The sequence below is a fragment of the Podarcis erhardii genome (genome assembly GCF_964252035.2).
Source record: "Podarcis erhardii genome assembly, chromosome: Z".
NCBI lineage: Eukaryota > Metazoa > Chordata > Lepidosauria > Squamata > Lacertidae > Podarcis > Podarcis erhardii.
In genome coordinates, this window is record NC_138504.1 from 34,265,787 (window position 1) to 34,290,989 (window position 25,203).

The following is a 25,203-nucleotide window of genomic DNA, read 5'->3' on the forward strand; positions in this document are numbered from 1 at the left end:
GTACTACCAGCAGATCTCAAATATTTCCACCAAAAAAAGGAGAAAAAGCTAGTACTCTTACTTCTTAATCGTGTGAATGAAACACCCCTCTTCTAGGCAATCAACTGAAGTGTCTAAGTAGGTATTTGTATAGGTTTGTGCTGTGTTGGTTGATTAGTTGACTGCTGTGAGCTGATTAATCTAACACTTAAATGCCTGCAGCTCTGTAAGTGAGTTCACTGTCATTTCTTGGGCTGCCTGTGCCGAGAGAATGCCAGCCTTTCTTTGCCCACCTGGTGCCCTCCATATGTCTTGAAATAGCCCTGGGAACTGATAGGAGTTGCAGTCTAAACCATCTGGAGGGTACCAGGTGGGAGAAGCTTAGCCGACACCGACAGAAGGAAGAGAAGTGAGCAAAGCAAGCAACTCAGCCCATCCTGTGGTCCTCGTCACATACACCAAGCGAAACTTCCTAGGGATCTGTGCTGTGGTATGGTAATTATTAGGCACGGGGTGGAAATCAAGGCACCAGACCAAAGTTAAACCAAGAGCATATTTTGTTGTTATTAAAGTTTTTTTTTTTTTTTTTAAGCACCAACCGAACAGATATTGCAATGACATTCCTAGGAGCTGGGTGTGGGGGAGGGAGATATTTTAAAATGGTTTGGCTAGTTAACCGTATCAGTGGGGATGAGCAGAGTCCATCAGTTTGGATTCCTGTTTTTCAATTTGTGCTTTTATTGCTTTGTACGGAATTTCCCCTCACATATTAAATGCTATTTTCATGACTATACACATTTTTAAGCAAACTCCCTCAATGTAGCATTTTTGAGTTTGTGTTGGTTGAAAAACTGTGTGGCAAAGTTTGTAGATGGGAGAATTTTGAAGGGGAGCTGAGGTTCAGCTGGTGGATTGTTTTGGAAACTATGGATTTGGGGCAGTCCCATCAAAATGTGAATTTCTCCTCTCCCCACTGACGTAAGAACCGGGAGGATGTCAAAAATAACACAGAAAAACATGCCCATGTAAACCTAGTCTAGACTGTTTCTCCTTGCTTAAGTCTAAACTTAACAATAAAGCCATTTTGGTCGATCCTGATCCAACTATCAATGCAGTGTGCCCCTCAGCATGTGTAGAGGATCTTCCTTTGACACCAAGTAGCCACAATCAGAACCAACACGGAACACCAACACAGAACCAACCTTTAAAGGAAGGGCAATGTGTTTTGATCCAGCAAAGTTGTACTCAGAGTAGACCTATTGGCATTAATGTGCCTAATTTGGTCACATGCAGCGATTTCCAATGGGTTCTACTCTAAGTAGGATTAACATTGGATACAACCCAATGTCTCCAGTAGTTGAAATATAGTAGATCAAATCTCTGTTGCAAAGGAACACCTCAAGGCCTCTTACCTTGTTTTGTGGGTTCTGTTCCCTTGAGGACTAGTGACCAAGATGGTGGCATTTGGAAACTGAGTCTCTGAAGATGTGTTGATGGTTTTGTCACTGCTCAGCTCCAGGAAGCTGCTGTTGACGGCATAAGCGATCATATCATCACCGTCATCATAATCAACATAAAGGCTGTCCATGTGCGAACCAACAGAGTTAACAGGGTCCCTTGGGGAAAAGATGCTGTTTGCCGTCTTGTTCTGGACTGATTCTTTTGAGTCTGATGTCTTTTCCAAAAGTTTATGGGTGATAGCATTTTCAGAAAGGAATTCTTTGGATGCAAGCCTGGAGTCAAAATCTCTCCCATTTCCGTCCACCATGTAATTGGATTGGGTTGCATTTGAATCTGGGGGAGAGAAGGAAAATGAAATCAAGAGATTTGTAAAATTATAGATTTGTTTTTCAAATTTTGGCCAGATTTGGTATGGGAAATTTCAAATTTGGAGCGGTTTGAATTTACTTACTTACTTACTTACTTACTTACTTACTTACTTACTTACTTTACATCCCTCCTTTTCTTCCAAGAAGCTCAAGGTGGCATCCATGGTTCTCTCCCTCCTCATTTGATTTGCACTAAAACCCCATGAGATAGGATACTCTGAGATTGAGTGACTGGTCCAAGGTTACCCAGTGAGCTTCATGGCTGAGTAGGGATTCGAACCCTAGTCTTCCAGCCCTCTAACCACTACTCCACAATGGCTCTCATTTGACTGTGTCCTTGCCAGATATCAAATTTGAAATCTTATAAGCCCTCCCTGTCAGACCCCAGATACTATCGCATGTCAGTGATGAAGTCAAATATTGAAGTTGAGCATCTTTTTATGTCAAATATAGCTATATTAAGTACCGTATTTTTTGCACCATAACACTCACTTTTTTCCTCTTAGAAAGTAAGGGGAAATGTCTGTGCGTGTTATGGAGCGAACGCCTATGGATGGCGGGGGGATCTGCTGCAGTCGTGAGCAGAGGATCCATGGTTCCCCTTCCTTCCCTCCTCCGTGGCTCGCTTTGAAACAGCAAAGCGGGAGAAGAGCTGCTGAGTGGGGGAGGAGGGAGGGACAGAGAGCCTGCTTCTTTAAAGGAGCAAAGCGGCTCCTGTCCGGTTGGCTCCTTTAAAGCAAGCAGGCTCTCTGTCCCTCTCTCCTCCCCACTCAGCTTGCTACATAGCAGCAAAGTTTTTCATCTCGCTAAGCCGGGATGAGCGGGGAGGAGGGAGAAAAGCAGAGCCTGCTTACTTTAAAGGAGCAAAGTGAGAGAGGAGAGGAGCCTTCTCCCTTTATACCCTTCTTCTGCATTATTAGCAGCATCCTTCTCCACCCACCCCACGCGTGCTCCTTGTCCCTTGAATGCTTTTCCTTCCCTCCCCACTTAAAACGTGGTTACAAAGCACGGATCCACATGGATCCTCAGGATTTTTACTCTGGGTCACCCCAAATTCACCATCAGATCACATAGCATGTCCATGGCTACATCTTGCACCAAAAAAATCACGCACCCACTGTTGCCTGGGACTGCAGTGGTGCAAAAACGTGGTTACAAAGCATGGATCCACATGGATCCTCAGGATTTTTGCATTGGGCTACTCCAAACTCACTGTCTTATCACATGTCTGTGGCCACAGCATGAACCACAAAAATCATACATCCACTGTTTCATTTAGAATATTTTTTTTCTTGTTTTCCTCCTCTAAAAACTACGTGCGTGTTATGGTCGGGTGCGTGTTATAGAGCGAAAAATACAGTACTTCATGAACAGCGAATGAATATTGAAATATTCAGTGTCTACCAGGTGGTGAATGTTCAGCATTACAGGAGAATTTCTGAAGTCAATTCCATCCAGCTTGTACAAATTTGTGAGTTGTATGTTGTTGTTTTAGAACTCTAGCTAAAATAGTAAAGGAAGCATATTAATCTGTAGGCCAAGAGTTTGCATCATGAACAATCACTGCCCTAGCAATGAATGAACTACAGCTGGTGTGAAGACCTGGGGTTCACCTCACCTTTGGCCTGTTTGCCCTTCAGAGTTGGGTCGCAGTCATTGCTCTCTGTTCTTTCATAGACTTCATTCGTCTCTTGGATTTTGCTCAAGTCTAGGTCTTCAATGGTGTCCTTCCTTCCAAACACCTGATTCTCCAGATGGATCTTCTCTTTGGAGAGGGTTCCAAAGAAACTTGCATTGTGCTGAACAAAACCCAGAGGCTCTTCTGCATCAATTTCTCTGCTTTCTCCACTGTCCGACTCGGAGAAGGTGTAATAAATGGGCTGGACGTTTTTTGAATGCGGCTTCCTCAGAAGGGTATATTCATAGGTTATAGATGGGTTTTTACCGTTTTGGTTCCAGACCTGGAAGTGGGGAGGAATAGCAAACACAAGAACATGCATTATATTAGAGGAAACGTTTTGAAAAAATATCAAGCAAAATTACATTAAAAGTAAGTTTAGGAGAAACATGCATGAAAAAGCATAGGGATTTTTGCACCGACTGGGGAAAATGCAAATTGATATAGAAATGGGATGATCTGAACGCATGACTGGAAAAATGAGAAACTGATACCTGCATCCATCTAAGTTCTCAGGCTATCACACTCAGGTTCTCACTCAATCTCAGGCTAGACCCTTTGAAATTAATGGACCTAAGTTAGTCATCTCTACTAATTTCAGTGGGTATGTTCTCTGACTTATACTGAGTTAGACCATTGGGTCCAGCTAGCTAGGTATTGTCAAGTGCTGTCTTGATTGAGGCTCTCCACAGTTTCAGATAGGGGTCACTCCCACCCCTAACTGGAGATACTCGTGGGGAATGAACTTGGGATCTTCTGCATGCCAAGCAGGTGTTCTATCACTGAGCTGTGGCACTTCCCCAGATTCTAACCCCTAGATTCTTCCGGACCTACTTGCAAACAGACTTGTTTTTGCTTGTTCCTAAATTGACCACCTATCTCTAGGTACAAAGAAAAAGCCCTCCACACTTACCATAATGTTCAAATCTTGATTGGTTGGCCCTTGGGCCACAATGTATTCAATGCCAGTTTCATAAATGTCCATTGGTCTCCTGTACTTGAAAACAGTCCCTGCGATGTTGAAGTTTTTGGGGCTGTCCACTCTGTAGTTCCCATTGAAGAAGTAGTAGCCAGCTTCATCCGCAACAGCTGCAGAAGTCAGCAGAGGCAAAGAATTCCCACCCACGCCTTTAGAACAAGTCATCTTAAAGACACCTCAATCTCTGCTACGTGCTAAGCAAGTATGACTTTACACCCTCCTCCCTCCCAATGCCTTTTTCTTTTGTGTGTTTCAGATTGTTAGCTTGAAGAAGTAACTTTCTTATCATTAACATTTGCAAGCCTCTGGTGGAAACTTTTTTTTTTTTGCTGAACCCAGGGTCTTTATAAACATCCCAACTTCTCAATGTAGTTGGCAAAGGGCTGACATGCAGTGCCAGTTCTGTGAGGGAAGGAGAAAGTTGGGTTGGCGAAGCAAAATGTAATGTGGGGTCTCAGAATCAGAAGGGCATTTAACTGTTGGCAGATAAAGACCACACAGGCAAATATGTTTTGGAAGCTAGGGGGACAGACAGACAGGCAATCAAGAGGTGGGAGGAAGGTTGAACCCAAAGAGGCCAGAAAGAGACTGAATTTCACATACCGATTTGGCTAATAAGCTACTTGTCAAACAGTTTCGTTTTCGCAGAAATATAAAATTATAAACATTCAGCTTCATTCCTGCCCCTGGCACCATACACACCCAGAACATCAGCAGATTTCTTCCGTTCAACGATCTGGATGTCTCTTGCTCCGGCGGGGATGTGTGTAACCAGAGAATAGCCTGTGGAAAACTGCATCCATGTATGAAAAGCAAACTTTGCAAGAGTTAACAGTCCTAGGCTGGGAATAACTCTTCATATACAGGAGCAAATTCTCAAATGACTGAAGGATCCTTTTTTTTAATTGATTCAATGTTGGTCCTTTGAAAAAGGGTGGGGGAGTTGTGGAGGGAGGCGGCGGCAAATTTGCCGCAGCCCAGATGCAAGGAAGCCCAGACTCCCCACATCCCTGATCATGCACAAATTCACCTACCCACGATTGCATCTTGCTCAAGGATTGGCAAGCCTTACCCCATAAGAACAAAATACCCCTCCAGCCTTACCAAGATGTGAATTTCCCTTTCTGTAACTCCCGGAGACGTGAGTGCAGCTGCTCCCATTTCCTTGACAAACACCACATTTGTCCAACGTGTGAGTTGAGAACAGGATCCCGTCACATCCAATGGGCTGGAAACAGTGTAAAATAGAGTGTCAAGTGTCAGGTAGAGGGGCACAGTCACTGCAATTCAAATATCATGCTGACACTTTGGGCTGTGTCTCTGTGTGTTTGGCAGCAGTAATCTCAGGGCCAGTGACAATGTGTGTGATGGAGAGCCCTCTGTTCTACCTCTTCATGTTATGAAACCCCTGTAAATATCACATAGTCATAGATCCGCATCAGAATCAGGCTGAACAAACTAAAAATGTTGGGGTGTTAGAACCTTCTAAACAGTCCTGTGGAAGAAGGCTGTGGTGGGATGCAAACAGCCAAGGCAACACTAAGTCAAGAAAAATCTGGCTGCTGGATCAGGCCAGAAGAGGCCCATCTAGTCCAACATCCAGTTCTCAGAATGGCCAAACTAATGGGAATCCTGTAAACAGGACCTGAGAACAACAGCAGCTCTCCCCACCTGTGAATGCAATCAGCTGCCTCTGGGCCTGGAGGTTCCATTCTCAGCTATCGGTTAAGAAGAGCCTTGTTGGATCAGACCAAAGGCCTATCTGGTCCACATCCTCTTCTCACACTGGCCAACCAGTTGCTGATGGCATTCCCTGCAACCTATTTCACAACATTATGCTGACCTGAGTACAATTGGTGGTGACCGAGGGGAGGGCTTTTTGCCTGAGTTACAGCCCTTCCTGGGAACAAAGGAAGCTGCTTCCTACTCAGAGCATTGATCCATCTAGCTCAGTATTGTCTACATTGACCAGCAGCAGCTTTCCGGGGTTTCATGTAGGGGTTCTATCCTAGAGATGCCACTGGGAATTGAACCTGGGACCTTCTGCATGCAAAGCAGGTGCTCTACCACTGAGCTAGGGCCTTTTCAGCTTCTCTTTAAAAAGGAGGGATGGAAGATTGTTAAATAAATCGCAAGCAAACTGCTCTGGCTTCTGGGTCCAGTTCAGAGTGCTGATGCTTACCTACAAAGCCCTAAATGGCTCAGGGCCAGGATATCTGAAAGATCAGCCTCCTCCTGTATGAAGCAGCCTGCAGGCTGAAATTGTCTTCAGAAGCCCCACCGCATCTCCCACCATGAAAAGTACTCTGGCTGGTGGGAATGCGAGACGGGGCCTTAACTGTGACATCCCCCCAAACCCTGCCCACCGTTCCAGAGTTGACTCCCAAAGGTGAGACCAGCCCCATCCCTGGCAGGGAGCAAAATATTTTTATTTAATGCTTCTCCTCCCCACCCCACCCCCCAAAAAATCTGGTTGGATTTTTAAAACATCCCACTTCCCTATTCACACTCATTCACATACACTTATATGCTCACCACCACCACCCCGCACAGTCTCACCCACATTCAACGCACACACTCACACACATCCACACACACAAACACTTTTTCCATGCATAAGAACTTAAGAACACAAGAAGATCCCTGCTGGATCAGGCCAGTGGCCCATCTAGTCCAGCATCCTCTTCTCACAGTGGCCAACCAGTGCCCCAATGGGATGCCTGCAAGCAGGACGTAAACACAAGAGCCCTCTCCCCATTGCAGTTTCCAACAAGTGGTATTCAGAAGCATTGTTGCCTTGAAGCACAGGAGGTAGTAGCCATGGGTAGCCTTATCCTCCATGACATAAGAAAGCCTGTTGGATCAGGCCAAGTGATCCAATGTAGAATGAAGAAGCCCAACTGGCATTCAGAAGCAATACTGCCTCTGACCAGAGCATGGCCATCATGGCTAGTAGCTACTGGTAGCCTCCTCCTCCTCCATGAATTTTCCCAACCCTCTTTCAAAGCCATCCAAGTTGGGGGCCATCATTGCCACACACACGGACCAAAGAGATCTTCACCAACTGGATGGCAATAGAGTTACTGACTCTCTGCTCCTGGTCCAAGACACCCTCCTGTGCCCCAAGCCCCACATCAAATGATATTCAATGCCACCTTGACCAACAGGTAAGAAGGAGGGGTTGCTGGCAGCTATTTCACTTCTTGGACCTGTGGTGCAATAGAGATCTTGCCCACCCATCACTTCCTCACTGATGTTGCTGGAAGAAGCCTAGCCTGGAAGTTTTCTCCCCTGAGATCTTTACAGATGCTGAGAGTGGAAGTTGGGAATACTCTGCAGAACTACAAATTCCAGCAGCCTCTAGTGCAACTTAACCCCACGATGGCTATGCAGTTCCCCACTGGTCAGCACCCATCTCCCAGATTCTGGGCTTCCCACAACAGGGTCATTTGTGTGTCCCCCTCTTCTTGTCCCATCTCCCTCACCCCCTGGGCTGACAATATGGTTGCTATAATGTTTAACAACCTCACATTTTCCAGAAACGCAAACCCCACGGAAATCGGAGTATTTACAGGACGTCCCGTCCCGAGCCAGGACCATGAGCTGCCTTTGACCATCGATGGTTGTGCAGTGGAGATCACAGGGCTTGCTGGAGATGTGGACATAGTCATCTGGAGATAGGAGGACAAATGATATTGCACACACTGACCAAACACACACACATGCACACACACAAATGCACGCAGTTGCTTATTAAATGTCACCAGCAAAATATCCATCATTGTGGGGTAGAAAGTATAGCATAACATCAGGACATAGGAAGAGCTCTGCAGCTGGATCACACCAAAGGGGGCTCATCTAGTCCAGCATCCCGTTCTCACAGTGGCAGACCAGATACCTCAATGGGAAACCAGCAAGTAGGATCTGAGCAGAAGAACACTCTCCCCTCTTTCGGTTTCCAGCAACTGGCATTCAGAAACATTACTGCCTCTGACTGTGAAGGAAGAGCATAGCCTCCATGGTGGCTAGGACATCCCATTTCATTTTCACTGTTACTCAGCTGAAAGCCTGCCCTGCCCTGTTTTGTGTAGATTTTTTTGGGGGGGGAAGGGAACCCATTAAACTTCTGCTTTTAAAATTTAAATGTGCTTGTTATGCACATTATTATACGCATTATGGAACAAATTTCCTCCAAATACGTATTTTCCAGTGTGCTTCCCCATAAAGTACACATTATGGATGCATCACAACTGTAAATAACACAAATTTTTGAGTGCACTTGTCACACACTGAGGTGGCGTCTCAAAATATGGAAAAGTATTTGATCTACCTTGAAGTGGCGTTCTAACCTCTGAGGCTCTTATTGTGTCTGCCTCCACAGGAGGCCCAGATAGTGGCAACACATGAACAAGGCCTTTTCAGTGGTGGCTCCCTGCTTGTGCAGTGCTCTCTCCAGGAGGCTTGCCTAATGCCATCATTATATATATATCTTCAGACAAAAACATTCCTTTTTAGCCAAGCCTTTAGCTCTTAACTATCTAGGGCCTTTTAGAGTGGGTGGGAAGTTTTAATGTATTTACGGGGTTTGTTTGATTGTTGTAAGGCACTGAAAGAGCAAAAGCAACTAATCGATTTAAATAACAACAGCAGCAACCCACAAGCAAGTTCAAGATTGGCTGTCACATAGGGTCATTTCTGCATATGCATTAGAAACTACAGTGGTACCTCGGGTTAAGTACTTAATTCGTTCTGGAGGTCTGTACTTAACCTGAAACTGCTCTTAACCTGAAGCACCACTTTAGCTAATGGGGCCTCCCGCTGCCACCGCACCGCCAGAGCACGATTTCTGTTCTCAACCTGAAGCAAAGTTCTTAACCTGAAGCACTATTTCTGGGTTAGCGGAGTCTGTAACCTGAAGAGTATGTAACCTGAAGCATATGTAACCCAAGGTACCACTGTAGTGGATATTTGACCCAGTCCTAGTTTATCACAATGCTTCCACTCCCCTACTCCCTTCTTGTCTTTTTCAAAGCAGCTGTTGCAACTGCAGAGGCCTTTGAGCCCAGGGAAACAAGTGGGTGGGGAGTTTTGCTCCTCTGATAAAATCTGGTTGGAGCCTCCTTCCTAGAACAGAAGAGAACTCCATTCATTTCAAATCCTCTGTGTGTGTGTGTGTGTGCGCGCGCATGCACGCCCCTGTCTTTCTGTCTTTTTTGGATGAGGTGGGGTGAGAGTAAGCTTTGCCTTATCAAAAGCGCCTGGACAAAAGGCCTCCTTGTTTACCAGGATACAATGGCTTCCATTGATACGTCCGCCCGTTGTACATGTGGGAGTTGAAGGATGTGCACTGCTGCTCCCGGAAGCTCCTGCCATTCGGGGGACACTGCTGGAAAAGGAAGAGACGAGTCCAGATGAGGAAGAGGAGGAGGAGGAGAAGGAGAGTCTGCTTCTACATTCCAGAGGCTTTTCCTGCCCTTGCGGGTGAACTGATGGTGGGCTGTCAAAACCCAAATGTGCAAGGGAATCAGGAAGATCCTGGGACTGTTACGATCAGGCTACTAAAAGAACACCAGAACAGCCTGCTGGATCAGGCCAGGGCTCCTCTAGTCCAGAGCAACCTCTTTTCACAGAGGCCAGCTAGATGCCTGTGGGAAACCAGCAAACAGGATCTGAGCACAAGAGCCCTCTCCCCTCCTGTGGTTTCCAACAACTGGCATTAGGAAGGTTCCTATTTCTACTAATCGAGGATGATGATGATATCCACACCATACTATTAAGGCTTTGAAGAATCCTGAGAACAGAGCTACAATTTCCAGAGTGGCTTAACAACCAGTTCTTCCTCACACTCTGGAACTCTGGAAACTGTAGCTCTGGGAGAGGAATGGGGGTTTGCAAGCAACTCTCAACACGCTTAATAAATTCCACTTCCTAGGATTATTTGGTGGAAGCCATGGCTGTTTAAAGCGGCATCATAGCACTTTAAATGTATGGTGTGAAGGTGGCCTGAGTTTGAAATAGTGGTGGTAGCTAGTTCATATTTTCTACAGCTGCATGGAATCTGTACCTTGCTAGTTAAGACTGAAAGCTGCATCTCAATAATAATTTTTTAAAAGCATGAAAATGCTCCTCTTACTTGCACTTTGCATAGCTGGTATCTTTTTGATGTCCCAGTGCATGTTTTATTAGCGAGCCCCGTCATGGACTTCTTTCTAAACACAGAAAGAAAAGGAAACAGGATCAAGTCAAGCGAAAAATGAAACGCATCATTATCATCCAAAAGAAAGGGCCCCAGAATGTCTTACAAATATCAGCAAGAATAAAGGTAAAGGGTCCCCTGACCATCAGGTCCAGTCGTGACCGACTCTGGGGTTGTGGCGCTCATCTCGCTCTATAGGCCAAGGGAGCCAGTGTACAGCTTCCGGGTCATGTGGCCAGCATGACTAAGCCGCTTCTGGCGAACCAGAGCAGCACACAGAAACACCGTTTACCTTCCCGCTGGAGCGGTACCTATTTATCTACTTGCACTTTGATGTGCTTTCGAACTGCTAGGTGGGCAGGAGCAGGGACTGAGCAACAGGAGCTCACCCCATTGTGGGGATTCGAACTGCTGACCTTCTGATTGGCAAGTCCTAGGCTCTGTGGTTTAACCCACAGCACCACCCGTGTCCCATGTCACCTCTTATGTGGCCCTTAAAATTCTCCCAAGACTACACACACAACCTCTCTTGATATCCCTGCTTCGCTGCCTCCTTCAGTGTAATTGCCTGGTTGGAATAGCGTTTTTGAACTGGGATAATGCCTCTTTCTTACCTGGATGGAGGATGGAAAGATACATCTGCATATAAAAGGAACCTCTGTGCTGTGTGCAGCTGGAATTTATCTGGCTACACAATGGTAAGAATCACAGCCACTAACCTGCCTGCTTTTGTTCTGGCCACGCCCACCTTTCTGAAGGTTCCCTTCAAGGGGACAGTGATCCTTTGGCTGAAAATGTTATCCTTCCTGCAACAAATCACCAGGAAGCCCTATCCAGATGGCTATGGATTACAGCTCCCATCAGCCCCAGTTCAACCTTGAGGGCACCTGATTCGAGGGAGGCTGCCTGAGACAGTCCCTTCGGAACCAATGGGAAAGTTTTATTGTTCAGAGGATGGGGGGGGGGGTGAGATAAGTTCATTGGAGCAAGGGGTTTACCTCTGTCGCAAGCAGTGCCTCTCTTGGGATTTGACTCCTCCCCCACATGTCCGGGTGCAAGCCGTCCACTTGGTCCACTCACCCCACCAGTGGGCAGTGATGTCGCTGCCTTCCTCAAGGCTGTTGGACGCCTGAAGGTTCTCCTGTTTGCCATTTAGGGGCAAAGAAGATAAATTAGAGGCAAGATGGGTTGATTGGTTAAAGGGATACTTCAGCAAACATGGTTTAGCTGCTGAAACCAATTCTTTCCCCATTTCTGTCCTACTTCAGTTCATTTGAGGTTTCATGCCTGTCTGGCAGCTGCATCTCCATTTCCTTCCCCCACTGAAGACAGGAGCCCCAGTTTATGGGTTGCTCATATTTAGCACATACTTGTGCAGAGCAGCCATGTCAGACCACTGGCACATCCATCTCAATATCTTTGACATGGACTGGCAGAGGTTCTCTAGGATTTCAGATAGGAGACATTCATCCTACTTGGAGATGCCACTGGAGGCTGAAGCTGGGACCTCCTGCATGCAAAGCAGGGACTCTGCCACTCAGCAGTTGCTCCTTCAGCTAAACATAAAGTAAGATTCTAGTCCTCATAATTCTGCATCTGACAGCAGATATAGGTAGGGACATAAGAATCTGCCTAATGAGTAAAACCCTTGGTTTATATTTCAAAGTACTGCTTACACTCACTGACAGTGTCTTTCCAAGGTTTCAGGATAGGGTTTCACCATGGCGGAGCAAGGGTACCATTGAGGACCGAACCTTCTGCATGCAGAGCAGGGGCTCTACCACTGAACTATGGCCCTTTTGACACACATTGATTCTTCATGCCTGCCTCTGTCATTTTTCAGTACATCTTGATTGCTTCATTTGTGTCTGATTTTAAATTGTATTGCATATTCTGTACTTGCATTCAGTAGTGTAGTGGCAAATTCAGAAGTGCAGGGTTCCTTCATGAGAGTCATAGTCAGGCCCCCTTCTAAGATTATACAACAACTTTATAATTATACAACAGTAATAATTAGGGATGCATTACAATGATCAGTGCAGATCTCCATGTGTTTCCTTTCAGCTAAATCTGCTATTTTTCTGTGCATGTATGTGGACAAATCATTTGGAGTGCTCCAAGATCTTCTTTCAAAGAGACTTAAGCTGTGTTTTCATTGAAGTGCCATTGTACGTAACAGAACTTGTACCCCATTCTCTTGAAATGGAAGCGTTCCTTCTGTTGTCTTTTCAATGTTCCTAAATGCTTAGCTTTTCAGCTTACAGGGCAACTCCTTGATGTTCCTCCCATGTACCTTATCCAGAGGGGCACCAGGAGCCCATTCTCAGGGCTGACTCAACTCCTTTCACTCTGACTGGATCCAATTAGTGCAAAGGGCAAGAAGGCTTCTTCCCAGTGGCTAAACAAACCTCCCCTTTCATGCTGATTGGTCGGCTCAAGGATCCCAGAGACAGGGAGCCTTCTGGGATGCTGTTGCAGAAATAGTAATAGGTCTTTGACACACACACACCCCGGTGACCCCCAAACCACTAGACCACTGCTTGTATTGCATTTTACACATTGTCACTGGGCAGCACCTGGAGGTGCTAGCATACCTGGTGGTATATGGATATTTTTAATACATTTGTGAATGAAGAAAATTCTCACTTGTGATATCACCAGGGCAACGTTCCCTATGAAGAGTGCGAATGCAAGAGCCCCTTTCAGGTGAGTGCAGTCGCCAATAAAGCTGCACTCCCAGGTCCCCTTGATTCTCTTCATCCTAAGAAAGCAAGAAGCAAAGGTTGAATTTTTTCAGAATTGGATTAGATGGCCTTTTGGGTCCCCTTCTAACTCTATAATTCTATGTTTCTATGAACGGCTGTATTAAATACTCTGCAGGTTTAGCTGCTTTCATGTGTATATTTTTTTAATAACAAAAAAGCAGTGTGTAAATTGTATGAAATGAAGGAATGAAAAATCTGGCAGGAAACAAGCACTGAGGAATTTGGTCATCACTGCAGGACCATCTTGCTCCATAGGTGCTCATCGTTCTGCAGAACTGACACTGTTAGAGGTGCCACATGATACTCATTCCCACAGTTGTGAGAAATTGGGCTTTCAGTGTGGCACACATGCACTTCAGAACTCCTTGCCTATTGATGTCAGGCAGGCACCTTCACTGTATTCTTTTCGGTGCCTGCTTTAAACATTTTTGTTTAGGCACATAGATGTTGACATGTTTTAGTCTCTCTCTCTCCCCCCCCCCCGTTGATTTGTATTATCTAAAAAAGTTTTCAACCGTTTTTACTGATCATCTTAATATATATATATTTGTAAATTGCTTAGAGGTTTACAATCAAGTGGCGTATAAATGTTGGCAAATAAATAATTGCCCCATCAAAATATGGTGTGGGAGACTCCAACACAAGCTGCCCGCTTGGAACTGCCATTCTGCTTGTATTCCAGGTGTGGGGGGCAGTCTATTAAGACACCTCCGCATCATCTAAGCATGGAGTTTCAGTGGTGTGAAATTTGCAATGAATTTCTCCCCTTGCTCTGAGAAAAGCTTTGAATAGGAAACCCAAGGACCCCTCATTAAAAAGTGTAGTTCTGCTGAGGGATGTGGGGGGAAATCTGACTCCTCTGACAGGGTGTCATCACAGAGCCAATTCGGAATGAGGTCAGGAATCACTGCCCTCTCACTGGATGGAAATGTGGAAAAATGGGTGCTTCCAGACCAGGGATGGAGGAAAAATTCAACTCAATTTGCATTTAAAGACAACCCTACCAAATCAGTGCTTTCCAAAACATGCAGCCATCCTTCAAAATTGTCTTGCAGTGTGGTTCTCCAGCCGAATAATATGTCCCGAAATGCATATATTAAAGCAAAAGTGTGCATAAAAATGCATGTATTACCGTAGTGAAAACATTGGGAGAAAATATTGGGAGAAACTGCATTGTGTAAATGTGTAGATGAGGGAAAACTATATACAAACATGTGTCTATTAGGGAAAATATGTACTAAGGTGCTGATAACTTTTCATGAGAACTTTTTTTTTTTTAAAAGCAAATGAATCTGGAGATTGACTGAACTTAAGATTGGAAAAGTGATAAACTGAGAGAAGGAGCCAGTGCGGTGGATCGTAGTGGTCAGAGTGTCGGACTAGGACCTGGGAGACCAGAATTCTTTTTTTAAAAAAAATATTTATTTATACAACAAGAAAAAAACACACAAAAAACACAAATACCAAATTACACACAAATTACAAAAATAACCATAGACACATAATTTTCTTGGCAAACAATAAAACATCTATTGGTCTTAACACTAAAGACCCAACTTCCCGTCTATTCCATATTTCAAATTCATATTACTTATTGCCAATACACATTTTTTTTCATAATTAAACTTATTCTCAATAAATCTAATTTCTTCTATCTACCTAGCAACTATTACTGAAGTTCCTCGAATGCTGCAACAGAATTTAAACTACTATATTTATTTTTCAGATACTCTTTGAAAACCTCCCATTTAGAAACAAATTCCTGTTTTGATTTCTTCTTTATTTTTTCTGATAAACCATCTAATTCGGCATATTCTGTCAGCTTTTGGATCCAATCTTATATAGAGGGGATTTCATTACTCTTCCATTTTCCATTTATATGCGATTGCCGTCGCATATAAAAAGATTCCCTTCCTCTTTTGTGGAATATCCAAATCTGTTATTCCCAGGAGGTAGGCCTCTGGTTTTTTTATTGAAAGAGATCTTTAGCATTTTTTGCAGTTCTGCATGTATACTCTCCCAGAATACCTGTATTTTCCTACATGTCCACCACATATGGTAGAATGTTCCTGAGTCTCCGCATCTCCAACAATTACTTGACACATTTTTATACATTTTTGAAAGTTTCCATCAATGTTGGATTTTTTGAAAGTTCTCTCTAATCGTGTAACAGTTTGTGAATTTCCAATTGATCTTCCATAAATTTTTCCATTGGGCCATGGTTATTGAATGGCCAAAATCCTGGGACCACCTCACCATTGCCACTGTTACCTCCTCCTACTTGACTGTCCAGTCAAGGAGGAGTCAGTAAGTTTTGGAAAGAGTTTTTCTTTTAGAATTTACAAGATCAGATTCGAATCGGGAAATTTCTACTGAGAACCCCTTTTGTTTGTCAGATTTAAATTTTTCAAATAACTGATGGTATTGGAACCTGTCTGAAATGTGTTCTCTTATTTCCTCAATTTTTTAAAAATTTTATTTGGTTATCTTCATTTTTTAGAAGTATTTTATATGTTGGCCAGCTTTCCTGAGTATTTTTCCATTTTACTGCTATGGCTTCTACTGGAGAAGTCCACCACGGGACTTTAGGCTCCATCAGGTCTTTATATTTTTAGGACCTGGGAGACCAGAATTCAAATGCCACCGCTGGGCCATGAAGCTCACTGGGTGTGACCTGGGGGGTCAGTGACTCCCTTTCAGCCTAACTTCACAGGGTTGTTGTGAGGATAAAATGGGGAGAGGGAGGACTATGTATCACCTCCATGAGCACCTTGGAAGAAATGTAGGGTATTAAATAAAGTGAAATTGACATATTTGCCCACCACTTCCCCTTCCCTCTTTGGGCTCCTCCTCCTCCGTCTTACAGAAGAGACATTGAGGATTCCCCTTTCTAAGAAAACTCAGCCTTTCAGAGTAGTGCTGGCTTCTTCCCCCAACTCCCCACTTTCTTTGGCTGCCTGGAGAGCGTGAATTTCCTACTCATCCCCACCTCTCCGCCTGCCAGGAGTGGAGGTGCTGGATTTTCCCAAGCTGGATGATTATATTAAAGCTGCACGGATGTTCAGACTGTGTCTGAGTCGCTTGGTGTCCTGTTCCAGCCAGGCAAGGAGATTTTGGAGGACTGGAACAAGAGACTGTGGGGAAGAACTAGCTCAGAAGAGGCATCCGTGAGGCTCAGCAATGGGGAGATGATTGTCCATAGGTGTTCAAACTCTTCTGGAAGCTCTCAAAGAAGGCAGCTTCAGAGCCCCCAAAGCAAGAAAGGCCATAATACCATTTTGGCAGCCAGAGGCTGCTGCCACCATCCTACACCCATTGGGGAGCAGAAGGGAGGACAGCCAGCTTGTCTGTAGCAAATGGGCAAACTCCTTGACTCCAAGATATATATTTTTTAAAAGAACATAAGAAAAGACTGGTGGATCAGGTCAATGACCCATTTAGTCCACCATTCTGTTGTCACAGTGGTCAAACGGATGCCCCAGTGAGAAACAGGATTCGAACATTGTATGAACCAGGCGCCCTGGCACCCATATCCACCTCCCAAGAAAGCACACATTAATTTGGGTCAAATCAGGCTACAACCTTTGCCAAGGCATTGGGTATAACTATTTGAATTGTCAGCCTGCCCGCCTGCCTCTTGGGGTATACCTGTAGGGGTCACTCCTAGTTGAAGAGGTCAACCCCTATGACACAAGGGTGGTCACCTTGAGGAGTGCTATGGCCCTAGCTCCTGCCTTGGCTTCAGGACAAAAACAACTCCTCTCAGATTCATTTAACAAGATACCCCTGAAAATTGGAGAGGCAGGCAGAGGCTACAACCTCCCCTCCAATGAAGACTCAGGTTTACTCAATGCCTTAACCCCCAAAGTTGTGACAACTGCTATGAGGCAGGCAAAACCAAAGGACAGATCCAGTTAGTCTGCCTGGCCCTGAATCAGTCTGACAAATTCCTGCCTGGCCCCGAATATGGTGACCAACAATAGTCCATAGCAAGGTCACGCAGAGCCCAAGAGCCAAGGAAAAAGGAGAGGTGGTGGGAGATCCAACTAGGAACTGGACAAGGAGGTGGAGGCTGGATGGGTTTAAATTCCCAAACTGTGGACCAGAGTGAAGCCTGCTGGCTCCAGTCTAATCTGCTCCAGGGGTAGAACCTTTGGTCAGCCTGCCCGCCATTGGCCAATTGGCAGGCAGGTTGTAATCCATTTCCTGTGCTGGTGCGAAGCCAATTTTGGGGTTTGTGCTGGCCTGGGAAAACCCCACAACTCCATGTCCCTCACCAGATCATGGGGTGAACAGAAGGTAATGCCCCATAAAGGTGCCCGACCTTGAAGGTAAGCATCACTCTCATTAATGGCTCCAGCTGTAGCCTCCTCCTCCTCCTCCTCCATGAATTTGTCTATTCCTCTTTTAAAGCCACCTACAGTCATACCTCCAGTTGTGAACATGATCCGTGTGGGAGGCATGTTTGCAACCCACAGCGTTCGCAGCCTGAAGCGCCATGTCTGCACATGTGCATGATGCGATTCGGTGCTTCTGCGCATGTGTGTGATGTCATTTTGTGTTTCTGCGAGCACCGAAACCTGGAAGTAACCCATTCCGGTACTTCTGGGTTCGGCGCGGTCCGCAACCCAAAAACGCGCAACCCACAGTGTTCGTAACCCGAGGTATGACTGTACATTGGTGGCCATCATTGCCTCCTGTAGGAGGGAGTTCCACAGTTTAAATATGTGCTGTGTGAAGACAGACTTTATTTCATCTGCCCTGAATCTTCCAACATCCAAATCCTCACCCTACATTTGAAGCAGTAGCATGCTGCTTTAAACAGCCATGGCTTCCCTGAAAGAATCTTGGTTTGTTAAGGGTTCTGAGGGTTGTTAGTATAACCCTATTCCCGCCTGCCCCCCAAACTATAATTCCCAGAGATCCCTGGGAAGATGAAATGGTTGTGTAAACCACTGAGGGAACTGTAGTTCTCTCTCAGAGAGAAACAGAAGGGTCTCCTAACAACTTTCAGCACCCTGAATAGACTTCAGTTCCCAGGATCCTTTGGGGGAATCCATGACTGCATAAAGCAGTATCATACTGCTTTAAAAGTGTGGTGTGAATGTATGACTTTGTATGGGGATCTACTAGAAGTGTACAAGGGTAGGCAAAGAAAATGAATACATTTGGCCTCTGTGGGGCCACCCAATGAAGATGAATCTTGGAATATTCATTACAGACAAGAGAAGATACTTCTTCACACAACACTTTGTTAAACGATGAAATTTGCTGCCACAGGAGACAGTGATGGACACCAACTTGGGTTGCTTTAAAAGAAATTTGTGGAGGCAGGTGGTTCAAGCCCCAGGATTCCTGCACTGCAGGGGGCTGGACTAGATGACTTTCAGGATCCCTTCCAACTGACAATTATATGATTCTATGATTGTATAAGGATATTCGTGGCCACTAACCACAATGGCTATGTTCTACTTCCACTGTCAGCAGCAGTAATGCTTCTGAATGCCAGTTGCTGGAAATCACAGGAGGGGAGAGGACTTTTGCACTCAGGTTCTGCTTGTGGGTTTCCCATAATGGGTACCCCGTTATTCACTGTAAGAAAAAAATGCTGGACTAGATGGGCCATTGATCCAATCCAGCAGGCTCTCCATGTGGAGGTGTACTGTGATGGCAGAACCTCCATGCCTTGGGGCAGTCTATCCCTGAATACCAGACAGTGGGAAACACAACTGGAGAGTGCTGTTGCACATGGGTCTTGCTTGCAGGCTTCCCATTTGGAGCATATTGTGGGCTATTGTGAAAGCAGGATGCTGGTGGGTCATTGGCCTGATCCACCAGGCTCTTATTACACCCAAAGCACATTGACTGCTCATGTCATGCCCTTCCAGGGAAGCTGCCATGGATTAGTCATTTACAGAGCAGATGCAATGAAATGAATGAACATGGCTGTCTGAGAGTTGTAGAATATTAGAATTGTACAATGGTAGATTTGGAAGGGAGCCCAGTGGGTCAACTGACCCATCCTCCTGCAGGAATTTGTTTCATTCATTTCAATGCCTCTACTCTGGGCAGAACTTACTTTGATGCACCCCTGGTGCTGGTCCCTGTGTCTCAGTTATTTCAACGTCCAATTTTCGAAACATCTATTTTATCCCCCCATTTCTATCCTTCATAAAAACCACACTCCCGTTCCTTTCACATCAGCAGGGGTCTCTAACCCTTTTGGGCCTCGGGGGGGGGGGGGATACATCTTGAAATCTAAGAAGCTGTCATGTGCCTCACAAAATGCCCATTTCACCGAAGAAAAAACTGGCAATGCTCAGAACCCTACAAAAACCCAGGCCAGACATCTACATAGGTGGTGCAGTGGCTAGAGTGTTGGACTAGCTCAGCCATGAAACTGACTGAGTCAGTTTGGAGGCTAATCTACATCTCTCTCAGCCAACCTCACAAGATTGTTGCGAAGATAAAATGGGGAAAAGAACTATGTATGCCCCCTTGAACTCTTTGGAGGGAAGGTGGGATATAAATGTGGTAAACAGATTATAAATTAATTAATTAGACCTACAGGCCAGCCCTGCTTTTGGCCATGGAGACAGCCAAGGTTTTTGTCAAGTGGAGTATCATATTTTCATTCACTCTTTCACGGTGTCAATTTTCATAGAATAATAAGAGTTGGAAGGACCCCCAAGGGCCATCTAGTCAACCCCCCCGCAAAGCAGGAATCACAACCAAATATTGCCTGGCAGGTGGCCACCCAACCTCTGCTTCAAAATGTCCAAGAAAGGAGAGTTTGTGGGCTTCACTGCACTTGGTTTCCCAAAGCTCAGAATCCATAGCGATTAAATTTAAATCCCCAAAATTATTGACTGCGCATCCTGGGGACAGGTGGCTGAAACCTACCCAGAGCACTTGGTTTTCATTAGAGCTTCAAGCCACCTCTGGTCCAAAGCCAGCCAAATAATTATTCTTCATTCAGTCCAAAAGACTGGAGAAGGAGGGAAAGAGAGGAAAAAAAGCCTATTGTTCCTACTTCTATATATATTAAATAAGAAAACCCCCATCAGCAGAACAGTGATTCCAAAATGCCTCTCTGGCTTTGGTTATTTGGGGGCAGGGAGGACTTTCCAAGGAAATGCACTTAGCAGGACACAGAAGGGAAAAAGTCAAGGTGGCTGCCCATTCTGGGATCGCTACACTCGTATTATATAACAGCCTCCTGCCTCACACAGCACCTAGAGAAAAGCTCTGTCTCAACCAAAAATGCAAAGATGTTTTCCCCTGAAAGCTATTTAGTAGGAAAGTGTGTGTGTGTTTGGAATCTGTGAAGTGGGTGCAATTAAACATGAAACACACACACACACACACACACCAACAAGCAAAAGAAAAGGGAAATTTGAGTTTCTTTTTAAAAGAAAAAAAAGAAAAAACCTACCTTGGAGAATGTGAGAGCCAGCCAGACAGCCAGATGCTTGCTTTTCAAGTGCAGGGGGGAAAAAAGATGCTGCAAGGGTCCAGGTGCAACAGGCTCTGGTCGGTGGAGGACTGGGGCGAAACTGAGAGGGAGCAGAGCAGGAGGAGGTGCAGAAATTGCAGACACACACTTTCTCTCTCCTCCCGTCTTCTCCCCCACCCCTCTCCTCAGACTTCAAAAGGGCAGCCAAGAGCCTTCAGCTTCCAGCAAGGAGGAGGCTGCTTAGCGGTTATCCCAAGTCAACTTGAGTCAGTTTTATAGCTGTCAGGCAGATGGGCTAGGAGCTCTGCAGTCTCCCTGAGATGCCTCTCTTCAGCGGCTCAGCACTCCTCCAGCACCACCACTGTGCATTACAGTCATGGTGCTTTCCCTCCCGGTCCCCCCCCCCCAAACCCACAATTGTTCCGCCAACCACAGCTAGCCAGTTTCCTGCAGTCGGGCTTGCTGGATGAGGGTGTGTGTGTGTGTGTGTTTAAAGGATTAGAGAATGTTTGTGCCTGAAGATGTGTCTACGAGGCAAAAGCTAATCCTGCCATCAGAGTCCAGCCAAATCGATATCACCTCCGTACCACGGGCAGGAATCAATCAGGTTTCCAGGCAAGTGAGACCACAAAGGCTGCCAGTTTTGTCTCTGTTGACTCAGTAAATTGATTATGGGGGGGGGGAGGCCTGTTGCAGTGGAATTCGGGGAGATATTGGAGGGGGGAGCTCCACATTGGTGTATATGGTTGGCCGCTGTAAGAACAGCATGCTGGACTCGATGGATCACTGGTCTCATCTAGCAAGCTGTTCCTGTGTTCTTATGATGCAAAACCATGTTCTGGAACCTAAATGCAGCCTTTTGCACATTGATCTGCTGAGCGAACACTGCTCAGAAATAATTTGATATACCATCAAGCCCATGGGGAAGCCGCGAAACTTCTTACTATAATATTTCCAGGCTACCTTTAAGAGCCATAGCCCACTCAAAGCAGATTGCAGGGTAAAATAAAATTAAACAAAGCAGAGGGTGCAATCCTGTATGTGTCTACTCAGAAGTAAGCCCCACTGAGCTCAATGGGGCTTACTCCCGTGCAAAGTGTGTGTTGGATGAAGGCAATGAAGAATAAAACCAGCAGTAAACAATAAAACCTGGACTTTTTTCCAGCCGGAACTCACCAGAACTCCTTCCTGGCACCATGCAGATGGGCACCACTGATTTCCGGCACATCATTTTCTAGAAAAATAACACTGAATAAACCAGACGAATAATTAGAACCCCGAAACACAGTACAACTAAAATCATCAATGCCAGTCTCTGAAATATAATGATCACTTTGGTGTAGTGGTTACAGTGACTGCAGGACATTCAAAAAGTTAAAATAGCAATAGACTAAAAACAGATCAAATCTCACACCAACTTTCTAAAGATTTGGGTAGGATTGCCTAAGCAGGAATGTTTTTAGCAGGAACCAGAAAGAGTACAGCCAATCACTGCCTCTCAGCAGGGACAGGGTGTCTCTGCACATGTATAAGCATGCACCAGAAGAGTACAGCAAAGGCACCTGCCTGATGTCAATAGCCAGGGAGTTCCAAAGTGTGCCGCACTAAAAGGTTGTTTTCCTTCAAATGCAGAATGGGTATACAGTGGTACCTTGGTTTAAGAACAGTCCGGTTTAAGAACGATTCGGTTTACAAACTCCGCAAAACTGGAAATAGTGTCCCGGTTTGAGAACTTTACCTTGGTCTAAGAACAGAATCTGACCGGTGGAAGGGGACTAGCGGCAGGAGGCCTCATTAGGGAAAGTGCACCTCAGTTTAAGAACAGTTTTGGTTTAAGAACAGACTTCCGGAACGGATTAAGTTCGTAAACCAAGGTACCACTGTATATGGCACCTGTAATAGTTCTGCAGATTGAAGCAGTTGAATGAGTGTATATGAGTAAGGCAACTGAATAGCTAAACTGGCCTGAAGTTGTTCAGGGCTTCATATACTAATAGTAACACCTTGAACTTGGCTTCTGAATTTCAGGAGATGTGTTCACACATGATGTTCAGCAAGTGTGCAATCTGTATGTGCGCACATGGTTAAAATGTGTAACAAGTGTGCTGCCTCTGGGAACAAACAGTTGTACACATCAGCAAGTGTACACACTTTTCACATAGATGCTTGTACATGTGGAGAGACAGCCTGTCCCTGTGCTCAGGGTAACATGTAAACAAGTCTCTGGCTTAACAGAAAAACCTTAGGGGTGAGGCTTACTTTCCATGGGCAATTGCAGGTTGCTTGGTTTATTTAAAGCATTTCTTCACCCCACTTTTCAGCTAAAAAGACTCCCAGAGGCCCCCCCCTCCACAAACCTTGGAATTACAATCTAAAAAGTACAGCACAAAAGGAAACAGGGAGGAGGAGGGAAAAGGAAAGCTAGGCTTCCTTGCATCCTTGGCAAGGAGTTGTATTGGCACTCCCTCCATCCCCTGCAGAGCAGTGGATAAGTGGTCAGGAGAGTGCATGTATGGGTGGGCAGGCCCCTAGCCACTCCTTGCAAGAGTGGAGAGGTGTTATTTTTGCATCCCCACTGGGCTTGGACCTGCATTCTTGGCAGGGGCCAACATTGCCAACCCCTATATACACCCTTGAACTCAGGGTACCCAGTTCTGAATGTCACAATGTTATTGCAATAAGCTGCCAGGGCCAATATTTGCCCACTTAGTTGCATCATGTTGCTGATGATGATGATACAAAGCAGTAACATTCTCAAACTCACAGCCTGTTTGAGACACTCCTCAGCAACAGAGTAAAGAGGTGGTTTTGATGTAAGGAGCAGAAATCTGTGGCTGTTATTCAGAGCGTCCCTAAAGTAACCAGTTCCAGATTCCAAAATGTTACAGAGGCAGACTCTGTGAGCCAAGGCAAAAGAACATGAAGGTGCTGCCAGCTTCTCTGCTTCCAGTAAATCAATGCAGCTCCCTCCACACAATGTGATTAATGACCTACCTGCCCTGGATGGATGCTCTGGGCTGGCTGGGCTGTTGAACAGGTGTGTCATTAATCACAGGCAGACAATCAGAGCATGATGGTTCTATGCATCTCCCTCTCCCTTCTTGCAAAGGAGCAAGAAATTGCAAGCAGATGTTATTTACTACCCGGGTGCTTGTAACACTGAGAGAAAGGAAGGTGAAACAAAGACAGATTGTGGGAAATTGCAGTCAAACATAACTATGTGTGAGTGCTAGTTAGTGCATGAAGGGGTTAAGACTACAGAGTTATATTCCTAGACTCAGCTAGCCATGCCCCTTTTCTCGGATGAGAGAGGAAGTGAAGCCTTCTCTTTCTGCTCTCTCTCTTTCATGCTCTCTCTATGCCATGTAACTTATCAAGGAAGGTGTGCTTAAGCAAGTGTTTAGCTTAGAGCACATGTTTGAAGCTATATTTCTGTCTTTTCTATCCAAGAGTATTCTGCCTGTGTTCTACTTGCTACTGCTTGGATAAATGCAAAAATCTGCCATTTGGAACATTTTGTAAGTATATCATTTTAAACTTACTTAACAGTGTATGGCCTGTTCATGCCAAGAGAGGTAGATAGAGGGGGACTCTGTATGCAACTGAACAAGATATGAAAATGCTTCAACAACCGAAATTCCCACATTATACTGCTGCTTGAATTTTGTGTGTTCAAACTCTGCTATTGGGGCTTTCTCCTGCTGGAGACTGTGCAAAGCCCCATGTGTTTAATTCAGGCAACCAGCCAATTATTTTGTTATTTAACCCACACATGTGGGCCACAGGGATTCATATTTTCCTCCCACACATATAAGGTACACCTGTGTGGGACATGGAAAACCTGACCTTTGGGTGCTCACTGTTTATTTATAAATGTTTGTTTGCAAGAAGCTGGTGCTTTGTTGGGTGAATCTGACAGGCCAGATCACTTTGAATATAAGAAGATAAAATGAGCCATACTGGATCAGGCCAATGGCTCATCTAGTCCAGCATCCTGTTCTCACAATGGCCAAGCAGATTCCCCAAAGGGAAACCAGCAAGCAGGATCCAAGCACAATAGCACCTCTCCCCTTCTGCAGTTTCTAGCAAGTGGTGTTAGTTACAACTGGATTACGGCCTCATTCAATAAAATACCAATACGGCTACCTATCTGTAAATAAAATACCCAATAGCAAGCCCAAGACAAAACTACAGAGCAGGTAAAATACCTGATATTTGACAGATCTGACTAATCAAGTAACCAAGAAGCAGAACGCTGAAGAGGGAGATCTTTCCTTTTCACTTTTCTGCCTCCCCCCCCCCCTGCAGTTTTCAGAACAAT

At 45.2% G+C, this 25,203-nt stretch overlaps 2 protein-coding genes across 6 annotated transcripts in view; both read right to left on the bottom strand.

Moving 5' to 3' along the window:
• The window catches only part of ADAMTSL2 (ADAMTS like 2), a 39,382-nt gene extending 18,171 nt beyond the window's left edge, over positions 1-21,211 (bottom strand). Inside the window, exons 1-11 of one of the 5 annotated variants that reach the window (XM_081846965.1) lie at positions 20,862-21,211; positions 13,308-13,422; positions 11,660-11,802; positions 10,599-10,674; positions 9,749-9,851; positions 7,991-8,136; positions 5,570-5,693; positions 5,168-5,248; positions 4,400-4,575; positions 3,427-3,769; positions 1,392-1,773 (exon numbers count right to left, since the gene is read on the bottom strand). In XM_081846965.1, the coding sequence (XP_081703091.1) occupies positions 1,392-1,773; positions 3,427-3,769; positions 4,400-4,575; positions 5,168-5,248; positions 5,570-5,693; positions 7,991-8,136; positions 9,749-9,851; positions 10,599-10,674; positions 11,660-11,802; positions 13,308-13,421 (1,688 nt within the window). In that variant the 5' untranslated portion in view covers position 13,422; positions 20,862-21,211. Of the gene's footprint in view, positions 1-1,391; positions 1,774-3,426; positions 3,770-4,399; positions 4,576-5,167; positions 5,249-5,569; positions 5,694-7,990; positions 8,137-9,748; positions 10,008-10,598; positions 10,675-11,659; positions 11,803-13,307; positions 13,423-20,861 lie in introns of those variants that run through there. The other 4 variants (XM_081846967.1, XM_081846966.1, XM_081846968.1 and 1 more) reach the window with 4 other exon arrangements.
• Positions 1-25,203, bottom strand: part of PRRX2 (paired related homeobox 2) — a 223,758-nt gene that overhangs the window by 38,908 nt on the left and 159,647 nt on the right. The window lies entirely within an intron of this gene.